This window comes from Perca flavescens, chromosome 8 (genome assembly GCF_004354835.1).
Source record: "Perca flavescens isolate YP-PL-M2 chromosome 8, PFLA_1.0, whole genome shotgun sequence".
NCBI classification, from domain to species: Eukaryota; Metazoa; Chordata; class Actinopteri; order Perciformes; family Percidae; genus Perca; species Perca flavescens.
The window spans coordinates 29,767,042-29,784,770 of record NC_041338.1 but is presented as its reverse complement, the minus strand read 5'-3'; the positions used below and the strand labels follow the sequence as shown (position 1 = coordinate 29,784,770).

At 39.8% G+C, this 17,729-nt stretch overlaps 1 protein-coding gene across 5 annotated transcripts in view; it reads left to right on the top strand.

Annotated features, from left to right (window-relative positions):
* The window catches only part of ppip5k1b (diphosphoinositol pentakisphosphate kinase 1b), a 65,804-nt gene that overhangs the window by 44,348 nt on the left and 3,727 nt on the right, over window positions 1-17,729 (top strand). Inside the window, exons 24-30 of one of the 5 annotated variants that reach the window (XM_028584189.1) lie at window positions 1,621-1,761; window positions 1,980-2,088; window positions 5,501-5,650; window positions 8,095-8,157; window positions 12,465-12,650; window positions 15,686-15,823; window positions 16,769-16,882. In XM_028584189.1, the coding sequence (XP_028439990.1) occupies window positions 1,621-1,761; window positions 1,980-2,088; window positions 5,501-5,650; window positions 8,095-8,157; window positions 12,465-12,650; window positions 15,686-15,823; window positions 16,769-16,882 (901 nt within the window). Of the gene's footprint in view, window positions 1-1,620; window positions 1,762-1,979; window positions 2,089-5,500; window positions 5,651-8,094; window positions 8,158-9,136; window positions 9,561-12,464; window positions 12,651-15,685; window positions 15,824-16,768; window positions 16,883-17,729 lie in introns of those variants that run through there. The other 4 variants (XM_028584191.1, XM_028584192.1, XM_028584193.1 and 1 more) reach the window with 4 other exon arrangements.

Here is a 17,729-nt window from a genome sequence, read left to right as displayed (position 1 = left end):
TGAGATTGCTCTCTATCTGAAATTATATAAATGTCATTTCTGTATTTTAGTGGGCTGCCCTTTACAGTGTTGGGGCGTAGGAAACTACATGTAATTTAAATTAGTAGTTTACTACATTTTTGCATTAGCTTGCTGGTAGTTTAACTACATTCATATTTGCATAGTGATTCAGATAGTTAAATTACGTTTGTGTAGTTAACTACTGAAACTACAAAAACTTTTGGGAAAGGAATTCTTTTTTTTTATTATTTTACCATTGCTTCTCTACTGTAATTAACCAGCCCTGCACCCTTTTTTCTCCCATCCTTACTGCTTTGAAGGCATGCCCAGGCAATTCATCAGGCAGCCACTTTTGTTTTATGGCAGGTTTAGATCTTATTGCTATTCTAGGAAATGAACCTGTGAAAATATTTGTGTTTTTTTAATGTTTCAAATTTGTAATATATATGTATATATTAGGTGTCAGTTGGTCATTGTAAGTAACGTATTGATTATTGCTATTAACAAATGTTTACTTGCTGCATGCTATTTTGGAAGTTACCTGGCTAACTGAGTAATCCTGCTTTGTGCAATACCACCTAGACTCTAGGTTCTGGAAGGCAGGTGTCTGACTGATGGTCATTGTCTACAAAACCAAAGCTGACATTACTGCACTTTCCATGAATAGTGGGGTATTTTTTATTTTTTTTTACAAGAATATATCCAGTGTTGCCACAGTTACTTTGAAAAAGTAACTTAGTTACTTTACAGATTACTTGATTTTAAAAGTAATTTAGTTACTTTACAGATTACTTGATTTTAAAAGTAACAAAGTTAGATTACAAGCTAATTTATTAGTTACATTCAGCAACTGCCGACAACACCCCACAGCCTCAACATAAAATGACAACCGGTTTATTGTGAGGCAGCTCGGCATTGCCAGTAGTAGGATCTGGTTTATTATGGCACAAAAAATAGCCAGTCACCGGTGTTTAAGGGCAGCATTTCCTCTACAACCTACTGCCCAACCAACTCTCCCCCACTTACTGGTTTTGCACCGAAGTCCAGCTTTTGTTGTTTGGGTGGTGGGGGGCCTCCTTCTCTCTGCTTCGCACCACCTGGTGGGACTTGCTCTGTAAGTTTGACTGCAGTGCTGCGACTCCAAATGTTTCTTCAAATTTGACGTAGTGTTTTTATAGCTAGATAGCACTTTGTCGCCAACAGCACAGAGTGTACAACCAACCTTAATACTTCCGTCTTTAGCTGACACAAACTCAAAATAGTGACTGTATTTCCAGCTAGAAAGTGCGCATCTCTCTCCTCCCTCCATTGTTGTTTACGTTTGTGTTGCTGCGTGGTACACGTGAACTGTCCACATGCTGAAAACGTGACTTGTCGCATACATGACTTCACTGCGCGAGACGCAAGAAGAAAGCTAAAATATATATTTTTACTAAGGAAAATGACAAAAATAGTAATGCACAGTGACTTGGATAAGTAACTTTAATCTGATTACTGGTTTGGAAATAGTAACGCGTTAGATTACTCGTTACTGAAAAAAGTGCTCAGATTAGAGTAACATGTTACGTGGCATCACTGAATATATCTATAGTTTCCTTCTTGTGTTCTCTGATCAATCAGAATCAAGACAAAAAGCCCAATCAGGGAAGTCTGGAGGACCTTTCCCAGGACCAGCCAGACCAGGCACTTCCCCTCTCTGAGCCAATCAACATCCAGCGAAGGTCTCCCATGATCCGCAACCGCAAGACGGGCTCCATGGAGGTACCAGACCCTTTAGTGTTGGTGTTTCAGGAGTAGGCAGGATGTACTGCTATTAATAATAATACAACCAGACTGGGTGTTTCTTTTTCTTTTCCCACATAGTAGTTCAAGCTTCTCTTTAGTTGAGCAGTTTTGTTTTAGTCAACGAGAGACATCAGGTCCCTGATTTACTTTGGCAGTTGTCAGTCTTAACCCCTGTGCTCCATGGCTCCACTCAGGTCCTCTCTGAAACCTCTCCCACCCAGTCCTCCAAAGGCTGCACATCTCACCGACTCTTCCCCTCGTGTTCACGCCAGTCTCCTGAGATCAAACCAGCCAGTGGCCTAGGTGGGCACCTCATTTCATGTGTGCGTGTGTCTGTGCGTGTGTCTGTGTTTGTTCTGTATGTGTGTGTGTGTGTGTGTTCTGTACGTGTGTGTGTGTTCTGTACGTGTGTGTGTGTTCTGTACGTGTGTGTGTGTGTGTGTTCTGTACGTGTGTGTGTGTGTTATGTACGTGTGTGTGTGTGTGGGGAGAGAGAGAGTTCATCCCAAAAGACAAACTGACCTCACATCACATTTTATCTGCAGCTGTCATCACTGATCCTCCCCTCATCACAAGCCCCTGGCTGTGACTTCTGCTTGCCCTCCCACCTTTCCATATCTCTCTCTTTCTCCAGTGTTTTTCTTCCCCACTTTTCTTTCCATCACCCCCCTCTCCTCGGTCTCTCTTTCTGACATTCACACAGCTTCCACCTTAGCGTAGCTTAACTCTCAGCCAAAGAGGATCAAACTCAAAACTATGCAGGCGCGAGGTCAGCAGGGAGAGTTACGTTCACAGCCAACTGTAGGATCTCTGGTGTCGCATAGTGTTTAGAGACGTACCGATATCCCTGCTGGGTGATAAAGTGACAACATAGGGGACATATTGTAGGTGTTTCTATCTCTTATTTCTGAGGTCTGTACAGGAAACAAACCAAAGTTCTGAAGATCAAATTAAATCATTAGACTGTTCACTGATGTTTGCCATTTTGCTTTTTATTTTAAAGTATATATTATTGCAGAACAAACTTTGGAATATAACCAATGTCCTGATTCTATTCTGCACACTAATTGTAGACAGTCTGTACTGTATACTAACTGACAAAGTGAAAGCAATAGATTTTATACAATTATATTGTTTTTCAAGATCAGTTTATTTAATTTTTTTTGCAGTTGTTAGAAGCTCCTCCTTTTCCTGGTACAATAATGTACATGAACAGCAGACTTAAAATTCAAGCATTTTTTGGTGTAAACACGACACACTCTCAAAATAGATTTAGTTGTTACCAGACAGCGACAGTGACAGGTGTCTTGTTTGATATATTTATGCAGGAAAAGCAAAAGAAATAAATATGGTTATAATGCTAGAAATTGTAATGGCATTAAAGTTATATAAATTCACATTATTGTATTTGAAAAGAAAAGCTCATGCACATTGCACATTGTGAGATTATAGCTGTATTATCTTGCACACCTGATGTGCCAATTAGGTTTTGAATTGATTTTTAGAGCACTCCAAAGAAATACAAATAAAGACTAATCTTTTATTTATTTATTTTATTTAAACCAACTTTTAAGATAATTTGTTCGTCTAATTGCAGGAATTGTCATTTAAGAATTAGTCTTTTTAAAATCAATATCCCTTTTAAAGGGTGGTATTTAGTTGAAGTTTGTACTGTGTACAATGTGTAGATATGAGGGTCTCCTTCATCAGCAGCTGTATGGTACAGTGCATGCTCCGCAGTCTAACTAGGTCTTTAACCTTTAAACTAGATGAAACAAACACATGATCAATAACACACTGTGTTCTATATTGCCCCCAATATGGTTTTTGGGCTCATCCTCCATAGTCATTTTTGGTGCTACAATAAACCCCCTTAAGTTAAATGTTTGGGTATTTCTTCTTGACCCCCTATCATGGTACACATAAAATGCCCTACAATGTTCTAAATCAGCTGTCTCTTTAAGTACATCTATGGGCCCCCCCCTAATGAAAGACCCATTAGAGGAATCTTGTTTTGCTGTGTGTACACTTTCCAAGGGCATGCAACCTCCAACAACGTGCTAGCATGGTGACACTCACACAAGCGTGAGAGCCCCGTCGTCTAAATCAAGAGGTATGGAGAAACCCGTGACTGTGAGAACAGGGAGTAAAGTCACTTTGTGGAAACAATTTCTGTCACATGTGCTTCACTGGGTTTCAAACCTATGTGTTGCACTCCGCTATGTTAAACTGCTGCAGTGCAGTGTATCTCCTTTCTTTGCACAATTAAGACCTAAAAGATGCAATAAACTAAATGGATATGTGGCAGAGAGGAAAGAAGCTTATTATAAGTAATTTCAGTAAAAAATCTCCAATGCAATCAAGTATAATCATAAACATCAAGTAGACAAGACAATGCAAACAATAGCAGTTACAAGTATAACAGTGCCTAAATGTGTTAATCATCCTGTCACTCAGTGCCTAATTATCGCAAGTCTGAAAGCAGCACTTGGTTCTGTGTCCACGCAACATCAGAGGGGCTCCACCTAAAGCCTCTGGGTGAGTGGAGCCTGTCAGTTATGTATAGTAAGTGTGAGGCTGCTGAGCGATCCCTCCCTATTCATCACCAGCACCAGCGGCACCGACTGCACAGGTCGCTGACAAGAGCAGCAGGTGTCAGAGCTGACCTCTGTTAGTCATACCTTCATACTGTTTTTAGAACAAAGGGATGAGGCACAGACGCCTTTTTAAATTTTTTTTCCCCCCTGCAATTCCAAAGATAATATTTCCTCTTCTGTGTGGTCTATAAACTCAATATTGATTTAAAATATTAAAATAAAAACCATGATACATTTATGAGCATTGGCTGTTGCAACTTCAAAGGGTTTATGCACAGCAGGGGTCTGAAACAATCCCCTTTTCACATTCCACAGTCTGATTGTCACGCCGCTGCTGCTTTTTGCATACAAAACACATGTTCTTTGTTTACTTGTTTTACTCACTGTTTGCGTTGTTTACACACATGCACACATAGTTGGGGCTGGGTACCAAACTTTGATACTTTTATGCACCCACCGAACAGCCTCCATAGTATTGAGTATGTTATTTGAGTAAGGAGTATCTCATCAGCGTCAGTGAGCCAGTAAGCATGCAGCATGCTTTACAAAGATCTAATAATGCTAGTGACGCATAATAATGGCTGTCTAATATTACACATCGTAGAGGCATGCAGGAAAAACCCTATGTTACATACAGAGATGTGGCTCACGTGTGTGTTGAGAGGCATGACTACATTGATCGTCACATAGGTGTACTGCAACGTGTAATGTTGTAATTTATTTTGGTTAAAATGTATTTTAGAAAATTGGTATCGAAAAAAGTATTTTGAAGATCCGGTATTGAATTGACTGTATCAGTATTAAACATTTTTGAATGATACCCAGCCCTATACATACATGCAGTTCTTATATATGCAGTCACTATTGTGAAAACCTTAAAGCTTGCATGTTATCATTTCCAGGAACAAATAGCTGCTTTGTTTTCAGATTGTCCATTGTCCAATTTTTTGTTTATCATAAACTGTAGCTACAGGGTTTTCACACACAGTACATCCTTTGAAATGTACACACACTAATGCCAGACTCTCCTAATAGCATCAGTTTGTTATGAATAATGGCATGGTGTGTAATAAAAACTCACCCTGCACACCTTCCTCCCCCGGCTCCTCCTCACACAGGGTCGCTCTGCTCTGGCCTCTTCAGTGCCTCCGCCCTTGGGGTGTCCTGTAGCGCCCCCAACCTGCGAGACTACGTACGCACCCACCACCACCTCCACCGCAAACCACCTCTGTCCCCCGGCAGTCTGCCGTGCCAGATTAGCATGTTTGGTATGTTCACACCACTGTCTGTCCTCCTCCACAAGGCAGGTCTTTTCATCTCTATCCTTTTTTTAGAAAGTCTTCAAACTCTTTCTGGCTTAGAATGTCTTTTTTTATTGTTCTACTTTTTGCTCCTGAAGCATTAGACACTTTCATTTTTGGGACATTAAGTTTTGTCACCCCCTGCTTTCTTTTGCTACCTTTCCCAAACCAATGATTTCAATCTGTTGCATCACATTTCTTGAGTGATTTTACTTTGCAGTGTACTGCAGGGCACTGATTTGACGGCAGAGTAATAGGCTGTGCAGCAAATGCTGAGCACGCAACCTGACACTGGACTGGACTATGTCATGTACCACAGCTATCGGTGATCAATGTTCTCCCAGATCAGCATGTCCACTTACTGATCACACGGCTGTCTGCTTGGGTTTGAACGTGTTGAAATTTTCTCTCTCTCTCTGTGCATGTTGTTTTGCAGTGCTACCATATCCTCTCTCAGGGGATTTAATTTCATAATGCACTGTAAAGTAGTTTTTGTGTCTGGAAGCCAGAAGTCTGGCTTTTTTTATTAATCACAATTTACGGTAATCCCTACATTAAGAAACTCAGCCTGTTATTTGGAAAAGATATATTTTCAAGACCCAATAATCCACCTTTAAATAATTCCCAGTCGCATTCTCCCTCCCCACCCTTTTCCCTCAGTCTCATGTTGGAAATGGTGAGTACAAGCAAGCTGTTTTTACAGCCACCAGGGGTCCTTATAGCAGGTTTAATTATCCCATACATCTGGATTGGATATCATTTTCATGGTCACAGCTGCTTTAGTTAAATATGTTTGTGTCACATTTTCAAAGATGTGTCACATCCTCGGGTTAAGTCAGCAGCAGATAATTCTACTCTGCACAAACTGCAGGAATATATTCTCTTCCCCCCCGCCCCCCACACACACTGCTGGTTTTAAACACAGGAAACTGAGCGGTTGAGTTTATCCACCAGGTGTCACTCTGACTGCAAGGCTACACACTGCCAGGAGCAAACCGATGCTTTCCTCTCGCAATTCTGTTACATCATGTTTTGCTCTCTGAGAGACGGGAGGGTTTGGACTGACGTCAGTGCTGCTCATTGAAGGGAAGCGGGCTCTGCATCAGAACAACAGATTATTCTTTTAACGGGAAATGTGAATGGAAGTGTACTGGTTTGAACTCGGACCTTAAAGCAATCAGTGTTGGTGAGGAGTGTACTTTAGAGCAATCTTTTATTGTCTCATGTACCCCCACAGCAGAAGAGTTCAAATACCCCTTCATTAACACCACCCGGCATGTTCCAAATGTGTTCTTTTTGAATGGATTTAAAACTTGGATGTAATTTACCACTATTAATTATATAAAATTGGATATTCTTACAATGATTTAGTGATCTTGGATCCTGGAAAAGAGATCAAGCCTAAACTTCTGGTTTTTATCCCCATTAGGTTTGGTCAAGTTTGCAATGCTATTATTACTGTACCGCTTAAAGTTGCAGAAGATCGTTGTTTCAACTGCAGTTCTCTTCAAATGGAGCGTTTTGCCAACTTTAAGCTGATTGTTTAGCTGTCCAGCTGCAACTTTACTGGTTTGGTTCACACTCACCGCTCTCATAGCATTGTTTCAGCAGCAGGCAGCTTTTCTCAGCAAAAAGCTGTAAAAACCCACTGTACACTACCTGCTCAGCACCAAACAGCAGACAGACACTGTAAGCAACTAGCTGGTGAACATAGTGGAGCGTTTAGCAACTATAGAGCCAGATAGGAGTTGATGGAGTCCAAAGCCAGAGCTAAAAGAGAGTCAATATTGGACCTATATTGGTATGGATTAAACAAATGAGAAATACTGTGTACAAGTAGGCACATTTAGTTACATTTGGACAGGCTAGCTGTCCCCCCCCTTGTTAAGTATTTATGCTAACTAACCTGCTGATGTATGTAGCTTCATATTTACTGTACAGACATGAGAGTAATATTGATCTTCTCTTCTAAATCTTGGAAAGAAAGTGAATAAGTGCAATAAGTCCACAGCCAAGGAAAGGACGAATCAGGAAGTTGGATTCACAGTTCACAGTTGAATGCCTTTTATATCAAAGTCCAGCATGTTTACTATTCAGCCAGATTCATAATTTACACCATCCACTCCACAGCCTCTCCACTCACTTTCACTGATAGCCTCTTTGTTTATTCAGAGATAACACTATTGGTTGGCAGACAGCTATTGATGAATCAATGGGCCAACTCTCTCTCTCTCTCTCTCTCTCTCTCTCTCTCTCTCTCTCTCTCTCTCTCTCTCTCTCTCTCTCTCTCTCTCATTCTGTTTTTCTCCTCTATTTTTTTTTCTCATGTGAAAACACATCACTGGCAAACAGGCAGACACAGGTACCAGCAGCAGACCCAGTAATACCAGTTACCTTTCTTATCTCCTCAGAGCTGTTCTCTATGCCACCAGTAAAGAGATTTTCTGTGTCGTTTGCCAGGCATCCGACTAATGGTATGTCTGCTTTTTTTCAAGTTTATTTCGACAGTTTTTCCTGTTAACTTGCATGGCCTTTTTGTGGGAAAACATTTCCTGTGTTTTCTATTTTGGGGGGTTTGACGTTTGGCTGCGTTAATTACATTTAAACGTCTCCAAGATTTAAAGAAAAAAAATGCATTTTGAAAAGCTTCTGTTTCACCACACACCCTCGGTGTTTGTTGTAACTTGTGTTGTTTTCGGCCCTCACTTCTAACACCACCTGCTCTGACTGCAATTGTTTAATTTGCCTCTCTGATCCTGCTGTTCTTCACAGGATAGATGTGTTTGCCTTATGTGGAATATATCTCCTGCCTCAGATATACTTCCATGTGCAGATAATCTATGCACACATTATAATATCTCCTCAGCTGCACTTTTTCTTCATTTCAAATCATCTGTTAATTTCTTAGTTTGGGTTATACAAACTAAAATTCACTTCTGACAGCATCACTCTTGCTGTGGTCTGAAATATTGCACTTGTAACCACACTTAACAGTGACGTCACGGTGTACTGACACCCTGGAGTACAGTTCTACTAACTGCAGCAAGGTGAGAAGTTAAACCAGGAGGTCAGCAAAAAGTTGCTTTTGTGAGTCGCTCTCCAACATGTGAATGAGGAGCGCCTCACAAAATCAGGCAGCAAGACGTGTGAACACAAGTTTAGTTTGCTTTGCAGTCTCATTTTATTTTACTCATCAAATTAGTGCTGCTTTACAAGCATTTCGCTATCTTTGTACTTGTACACTGCACAATGACAATAAAGTTGAATCTAATCTAAAACTTGTAATCTGAGATCATTAAATAAAGCTGAAATGATAAATTGATTAATCGATGACACAATCTCCAAAAAATGAATCGTCCACTATTTTGATAAACAATATAATCATAAATGCCCTTTCCCATTGTGTGCTTTTGCTGCTATTCTTTGTTTTATATCTTTGTAAATGAATATCAGTGGGTTTTGGACTGTTGGTTGGACAAATCAAGATGTGACGTTTGACTCTAGGACCTTAAAATGGGCATTTACAGATATTTCATAGACCAAACAATATATTCATTATTAATGCAAATAATCATCCCCGCTGTCTCTTATAGACTCAGAAGGGGCAAATTAAACATCACAGCACAGAACTGAATACAAGTCCTGTACGGTTATTTGGATATGACTGAATGGTATTTAGGATTTTGATCACAGGCTCAGAAATGGCCTAGCGTGTGTTGGCGGCCTGTTACGTGCCGTCTGTACAGGAGAAGTTGCATATCGTCGAAGCACCAGGATCATCGGACGTGTTGATTCAGAATGACAAGCAGAGTCGGTGTGATTCAGAAGTCTGATGTGATGTTGACAAGTGTTTGGGTTTGGACAGACCACTGAAAACCACAGTGCTTTGCTCCAGTTCGGACTGTAGTAGCCTCCTGTGCGTTGAGTATGTATGTGGTTGGATTTGGCTCTAGTATTTAGTATGTTTAAGACCTTAGAAAGTAATAACATTAACTTTTCATTGACTTTTATTTTTTTGATGTCCACACTTTTATAAGAAAAAAATATTATTACAATATATAAATCATGTTTGTTATTGTTTAAACAACTTTGTTTTTATATCCCAACACATTTAACATAATTATTTAAGCCGTTTTTCTTCAGCTTCGTTTCGATAGCTCGGTTTTTTTAAATTTTTATATTTTCAAATTCTGTGACCTGCAGCTAAAGTTTTTTTTTGTTTAACTTCTTTTTGTATGTTTTTTGATTGTTATTAATAGATAATGATGCGATTCACTTGAAAAGAGTGTAGTTTAATATCAGAATGTCTTTTATATACACATGAAGAGAATTATGGCTGGAGAAGTAAAACTCAATGTGGAAATTTTAGAGAGAGAGTTTCATATATGGGAGGCTTTGGTTGATGTACAGTAAAACAATGTTCAATTGTATATTTTTCTTTTAGATTGAGTCATAAATCAGTCAGGTGATTAAACTAGAACCTGAACTCAGACATGTGGTTGAGTTTGTGCAGCAAATATAGACACTAGTGATGGAGAAAAATGTAGAGAATACCATTTTTCTTTAATCCATTTTATTTCTAGTTATTACCTTGCTGAGTTTGTGAAAACCTGTTGTCCTCACTGAGGAAAGTTAGCAAAGTAGCACTGATTAATTACCCATTATTATGCTCAGTGGAAAAAAGAGCCATCACAACAGTCTTTTCTCTCTCATAACTTTGTTAGATGAAATATTGTACGGCACAGTGTACTGGAAAGAAAGTAAAATGTGTTCTGTATGAGGTTTTATGCAGTGTTTGAGCAACAGCCATGACTTCGTGATTAGTTCTTCATTAATCAAATATTAGAAGATATTATTAGAGTTGTGCTCAGTCCTGCACTGTTTTCTTTAAGTTGTTGCTTTTTTTGTAGTCGTGATCAAGGCAGGGCCGGTTTACTTACTGACCATTATGCCTGTTGTTATGCATGTATGGCAGCAACAAAGGATTTTCACGCTTGTCTGTTTTGGGCCAGTGTCTTTATAGAGCCCCAGGTGTGATGAAGGGTCTTCAGCTCTACCTCCACCGTCCTGGTATTCGGACGGTGTTCTTGGGTCGGCCTCTTTTATGTTTGCCCTCTGGTGTCCAGTGAAGGGCAGTTGGCGTGATGTTTTCTTGCTCTCTACATATTACATTTCCAAACTATTTCCATTGCCTTCTCATAATGATGGTAGTCATGTTGTCATGTTTACACTGGCTGAGTAGAAGTTGATTGGAGATGGTGTTGGGCCAGAATATTCTCTTTTATTTTACGTAGGCTTTTGGTGAGGAAGGTCGACAGTTTGTGGAGATCGCTTTCAGTTGTTCGCCAGCACTCGTAAAGCAGGGTAGACAGGACACAGCTCTGGTACAGTCTCAGCTTGGAGTTGGTGCTGTACTGGGCAGACTTACAGACGCTGTTTAGTCTCTGTAAGGTGTTTCGGGCCTTGCTGAGTCGGCTGACACACATGGCTGACAATGCTGCCTAGGTAAGTGAAATGGTTGGTCATGGGTAGGTTTGTCTTCTATTTGTATTTGTGGGGGGTTTGGGATCTGTAGCATCATCAGGGCCGGTTTAACCAACTACAAAAATGATCTGTGGGAGTTTGTGTTACCTTCATTAAGCATTGTTTTATTATCACTAAAATCTGCAGCTTCACAGAGCTTTACATGAAGTTTCAGCTCATTGTTTAGCTGTCTGGCCTGATAGCGTCACTTTCTGTTGCAACAGGCAGCTGTTTTCAGTGAAAAAGCTCTAAAAATCGACTGCACACTACCTGCGTAACACCAAACAACAGACACACATAGTTAGAGACTAGCTAGTGAACATAGAATATTCGACTCGCATTTATAAATTGGACAGAAACACAACTCTATATAGGCATTTTCCAAACGATCGGTATCAGCATTTATAATGGCCGATAAATGATTTTTTTTTTTAAATTCATTCATCAGAATCATTAATAATGACAAATAAATGATTCTGATAAATGAATATTTAAAAAATAAAATAAAAACTGACGAAACACTAAACATAGTTTGTCCACCAGAGGGCACTCTACGTCCCTGTTTTTTGTTTTTATTGTTTTTGTTCTAAGGACTTTCATATTTCATATCTTAAATTTGTATTTTTATACATTTTATTTATCAGAACTTTAATATATTTTGATGTTCCTCTGTTGTGACAATAAAACAAGTTTATTTTTAAACTGCATTATCATATTATTTTAGTGAGGACTCATAAATAACTACAAATAACTAATGTTAGGGAAATCTGTTTATGTTTTGTTACGCGTTTCTGGATTTAAAAGAAATATATATATCAGCCGATTATATAGGGATTTTTAAATCGCCAAATATTTGTATCGGTATCGGCCTTAAAAAACCTTTTTCGGTCGGGCTCTAGTTTGAATGCCGTAAATCTTAAATACACAATGTTTATTTGAGAGAGCGGCCGATCAGAATGTATTTTTATCTCCATACCCAGAGTGGTTTATAGAAAAACAATCACATATTTTGTAAAGTAGATCATTGTCTCTGATAGTGTCTCTCATACAGTAGTTGGTCTGCTTCAGTCATAACTAAAAGGTCAAGACCGGTATTGCTCAAATGAAGCCAGAGATTAGATCTGAATAAACTTTCTATGATGAATTTTTCAGCTCTACAAATCTTTAGCTCTGTGCCTGTGTTGCACAGCTCCCATCACTCCTCCTCCACTGTACTTTTCTTTTCCTCTCTCTCCCTGCTCTGCCTCTCGTCCCTCAGAGCCCTCAGACGAGCTCCATGTAGTCCAGCTGCCGGGGGGGCTTCCCGCTGAGCCGGCCCTGCTGGGGTTTGCCCCTCTGGCTGTGGACGGGGCCATAGCCCACCACCTGTGCCACTGTCCCTACCACCTCCCCCTCTTCAAGAGCTGGCTGATGTCTGGTCAGGAGCTCCCAGAATCCCTCCACGGTCAGCCGCTGTAGACCCCTCTCACTTCCTTTGTCCCCGTTCAGCCAGTGTTGGGGCAAGTTGGATGCTGTTAATGCCAGTTGAGCTTTGCATCTACTGTAGTTCAGTGCTTTTTCAGTCTGGTTTTCCTTCTGTGCATTCATCCTTTCTCCTTCTTTTTGTCACATTTGCAGCCCTGCTCCATTTCATGCCCAACTGTAAATGTGTTCCTATTTTTCTGTTATTTTGCATGCATTTCTACATGCATGCTGGATGGACGCTTGATGACCAGCCACACAAACACTTCTGTGAAAGAGTTTTAGGCTTGTCTAACTGCATTGTGTGCGTGCTCCATCCTGAGTTTATAGAGAAAATTACATTAAAACTGGCCATTTGTTCAATAATGAGCTCCGTCTGTACAGTCAGCTGTTGGTGGCACAGATTATATATCGGCACCAACCATCCCAGAATATGTTTCCTGGCCAGGTGGCAGATATTTGAGCATCTGTTGAACGATTTGGGTCATCATCTCATCCCTCATTTTAATTGACAAATTAAGTGGTGGACGGTTCACAAACTGCTGATTTTGTAGAGTGTTTCTGGAGCACGTCTTGGCACGTTGTGTCACCTTAATTATTCTTTTGCAGTCAGCAGTGACGACTGTCCGTAATAACTTACAGATTGTTTTATTTGATTGAGATTTTTTGGCTTTGTCACATTTTAATGACTTATTTTTTTTGATCTTTTAAATATCCCTTTCCTCCGGTCTTTGTATTCACCTGGGTTAATGGATGGTTGAGTGAATGGAGCAGAGTAGCATCAGTGTTTTCTGCTCCCGCTGTATCTGGTGTGTGAGCTGAATTTCATATCTGCATGGAGATGCTGCAGCAGGATGGGGAGGAGGAGTAAAGATAAATGCCATCGTAATTTATTTTTATACATTCCACGTAACCGCTTTATTAGACAGAGTACAGTAAGGACAGAACGAACAGATGGATGTGAGGATAAATGTCATGTAGCAAACATACGATACACATCTTGAGCCACCAAAACCCTTCCTCCTGAGGCTTTTTAGCATCAGTTTAAGCCAAACAGGTATTATTTTCCTTCTGTCATAAAAAGCTTTGACGGGAAGACATTTTCTTTTGTGAGCAGCGATCCTCTTACCTTGGTGTAATAAATAAAGCTACGTTGGCCAACATCCAGTGAGGAAACAATTTGATGATTAATGGAAGAATACAGTCTAAAGTGTCTAAGTGTTAAAGCTGCTGGCTGTGATGTATCCTGCTTTTCCACTCCTGTTCTTTTTGTTATGGTGTATAGCAGATCATTGGCCAAAGAAATATCATGTTGAGATGTAAAATCAAGTGACAGCAGAAACGACTGACTGTGAACAGATTTTGATAACCTCTCGTGTCTTGTTCTGCACATAAATGATCCCATGAGAAACATTAACGTTCAGAAACTTAGATGTGAAAATTATCAACAGGGGAAATTCTCATGTTGGCCCCTCAAGGCCTTGAATGGTTCCTGTTCATTAAGTGCTGGCTGCAGTTTGTTCCGCTTTGTATCGTTTATAGTTTTAGGTAGTAGCCCTGGAAAAATCTGTAGTCATAGCACATTAGTTATGAATAAATGCAAGGCTGACCAGCATGCTCTCTGGGGATATGGATGTGCTGCTTCAACCTCCATCCATTCCCCTTTTTCTGTTTCATGGAATCGCTTCTTCATAGAGTTCTTTGTCGGGCTGCACTGAATAACACTGGATTGTATTTGCTGCAAGTTTGTGTGTAAAAGTCAGCTTGCCATGGCACAGTTGTGTTAGATGTTTCTCAGCACATACACATCATTTTATGAAAGGAAAATATGCAGTACATGAATTAATTAATCTATCCATACAGACTTCTGCCAGCCCAAAATAAAACCAGATAAAAGGAATTGACATAAAGGCTACAAAGGCAAGATAAATATGTACAACAGGATTGATTGCAAACCCAAAACTGTCACATATGAATCATATATCAATCAATCATATCAACACTGCACCAAGGATTTATTTTATTTAAATTTACCTTGGGTTGTGTTTCAATTAATGAAATCAAAAATAGAAAAAAACTATTGCAACACAATTGACCATCAAGGAGAAATCGTCTTTGTCACCCACCCCATCATTAAGGTTAAATGTCAAAGTCCAATTCAACTCTCTGTCTTGCTCAAGGACACGTCAGCAGGCCAGATCATTTTTGTTATGTGGCTTGTTTTGCATTCCTCTTGCTCTCTGGATCAACCTAAATTAATTAGTTAACTTTAAAAACTTTACCAGAGGAAGATAGAAGGTGGAAATCTTGCCCTGTACAAATCTCACCTCTATTAAAAACATGATGATATATAAATGATATTCGGGCCAGCTGCATACACAGGAAATAACTCACCGTCTTTTTGTCTCTTGATGGTCTTCCATTGTTGGCGGCACCTCTTATCACATAGGTAGGTTTACAGAATATTTGTATTTTGTATCCAACATTCCCTTTAAGGAAAAAAAAAACATTTAAGCATCAGCATGGAAACTAAAGTTGACAGCCACTCGCTATGTGAATGTGCTTTTATTAATCAATACTTTTTCATGTGGTGTGAATCAAGAGTGAATTGATCCACACCCTCTTATGTACATTTATATGACAATTTCCAAGATGATCAGAATATCCTGCTTTTTATGGTCAAACTAACCAGAGAAATAAATTAACATTACCGTAGCCATATTGCAGATTATGGTTTGTTGACATTCATTTTGGCTGGAAAAGTTTGTGCAGTGCAGCTGCTGTCAGAGGCCAGACAGTAGGTAGACCGTACCAGTCACTGTAACAAGCCACTAATTTCAGATCTTACCGTAGAAGAAATGAAAGTCTGTAGGGCTAGTTAACAAATAAAATGTGAGGATGAGTAGACAACCAACATGCACAGAGAGCTATTAGTGTCACCTCTCCTCCTCTTCTTCCGTTGGATGGAGAAGTGGTACGACCCGGCTGTGTTTCTGTCTCCCCTGTCTTGTGCTGCAGGGTTTGAAGGCTGCTCCATGGTGCCCTCTATCTACCCACTGGAGACACTGCACAACTCGCTCTCACTGAAGCAGGTGGACGAATTCCTCAACACAGTGTGTGCGAGCAGCAGCGAGGCCCATGCCAAAACCATGAAAGGTAAGGCGTGCATAGTAAAGCAGCAATAAGTAATATATAACCAACCAGTCTTTCTTTGTGCTGTTTAGTTCTCCACTAATTATGAAATGCAGACAAAAGCTTTGTTAGGGAGAAAAACACAATGCAAGTTCCAGTGCAGCAAATATTTGATAAGTGATAGTTTGGATCTTTTGAAGTGGGGTTGTATGAGGTACTTATCCATAGTCAGTGTATTACCTACAGTAGATGGCGGTCGACACACCCCCAGTTTGGCTAAACAGGAGTACCAACATGGAAGCGAAGCAATGCACTGCTGTGGACAGGGGGCACATAACAAAACCTATTTAGAATATTCATATCATCGCTTTACCTTGCTGTCAGACAGTCCTTTCCGACGGGGAACTGAAGCCGCTGTCTATGTTCTCTTTAAATCCACCAGCCTCTTTCTTTTGACAAAAACTGTAATTTTCCTATGACGGAACACGGGAGATGCTGGTCTACGACTGCCTCGATCGGTTAGTTTGTTTGTTATTGTGTGAGTTTGGTGTTTTGAAGGGTTAGTTTGATTTAACCAAAGTCACACAATAACACAAACAAATCGAGGCAGCAGATCTAGAAGACCGGCAACTTCCGTGTTCTGCGAGGGAAAGGGATAGCAGTGAAAATATTCCTTCACATACACACAAGAAAACCAAGAATCATTTTAAGGGCCGAAAGAAGAAATTATGAATGAATGGTTGTGGATTGGATAGATATGAGTACAAATCAACTTCTTTCTAAAATTGGGGGACTACAGTATGTGGGGAAAAGGGCTACAATTCCTAAAATAGTGATCTGATCTGACCACATCAACTGGAGTAGAGCCATCTCAATAAAAACTGCACTGTGGTTCTCTTAAGTAAACTGACATTTGGAAACTAAACTTAATGTGTTTTTTTTTTTTTTTTTTTTTTGTCTTGGCTCCAGCGCTGTCCAGCCTGTTTGACTCTCAGAGCCAGTCGTCTCTCTACAGCCCTCAGCCGCCGCTGTCCTCCTCTGGATCTGAAGCATCTCTTCGGCCAACAAGTCAGCCTCTATGGCGTGAGTGTTTTTTTAATGATTTTTATGGCGTTACGCAGGTTGGTTACGCAATATGTACGCCCACTTTTATCTCCTCTGATATAAGTCTGCATGTGAATGCAGTTATGAGGATTAGGACTATATCCCAGCTAAATCAAACTGTTACTACAATGAAAGGAAATAATGAGTCTGTTAGAATATATTTTGATCTACATATATACACAGCATTTTGGGGTTTTGTGGATTCTATTTGTAAGCACTTGTTATAAAATAGGAATATAACACATTGATTGGAACGACACTGGTTTTGAAGCCCCATTCTGGCTGGTAAAAATAAAAATGTATTTCCCCAGAATCAATCTAAAAGTACTGCAGTCACTGCTCTGTGGTTATCAGTGTCATAGTCTGCCTTGAAAAAAGGCTTTTAATCATCAGTCCTGCCAGTGGAGCTCCCATGTGTGAACATGAGTAACTGTACAAAGATAGTGTAGATAGTGATGTTGAAAAAGGTTGCGCATGCTCAGGTTTAGGTCAAGAATGAAAGCTTTAATTGAATGAGTAATTGTTTATCTAAATTGTTGGAGTTTTATGTTAACTAATTGAGGATCAAATCATTGTTTGACTACTACTCTGAACACCAACGTCAGCAGCCATTTTACATTCATATGGGTAAGAGCATCATCTAAAATGAGTAAAATGTGCATATTACATTTTATGAGGTTTCATGAACTGCCTGTATTCTTACAAAATGAGCTGTATTTTAGTAAACAAGCCCTCAAACTGTCATACGAGCTAAATAACCGCAGAATGTAAATGTCTGGCAGGCCATCCTGTGGGATCAGTTCTAAAACGTATAACCTATAAAACT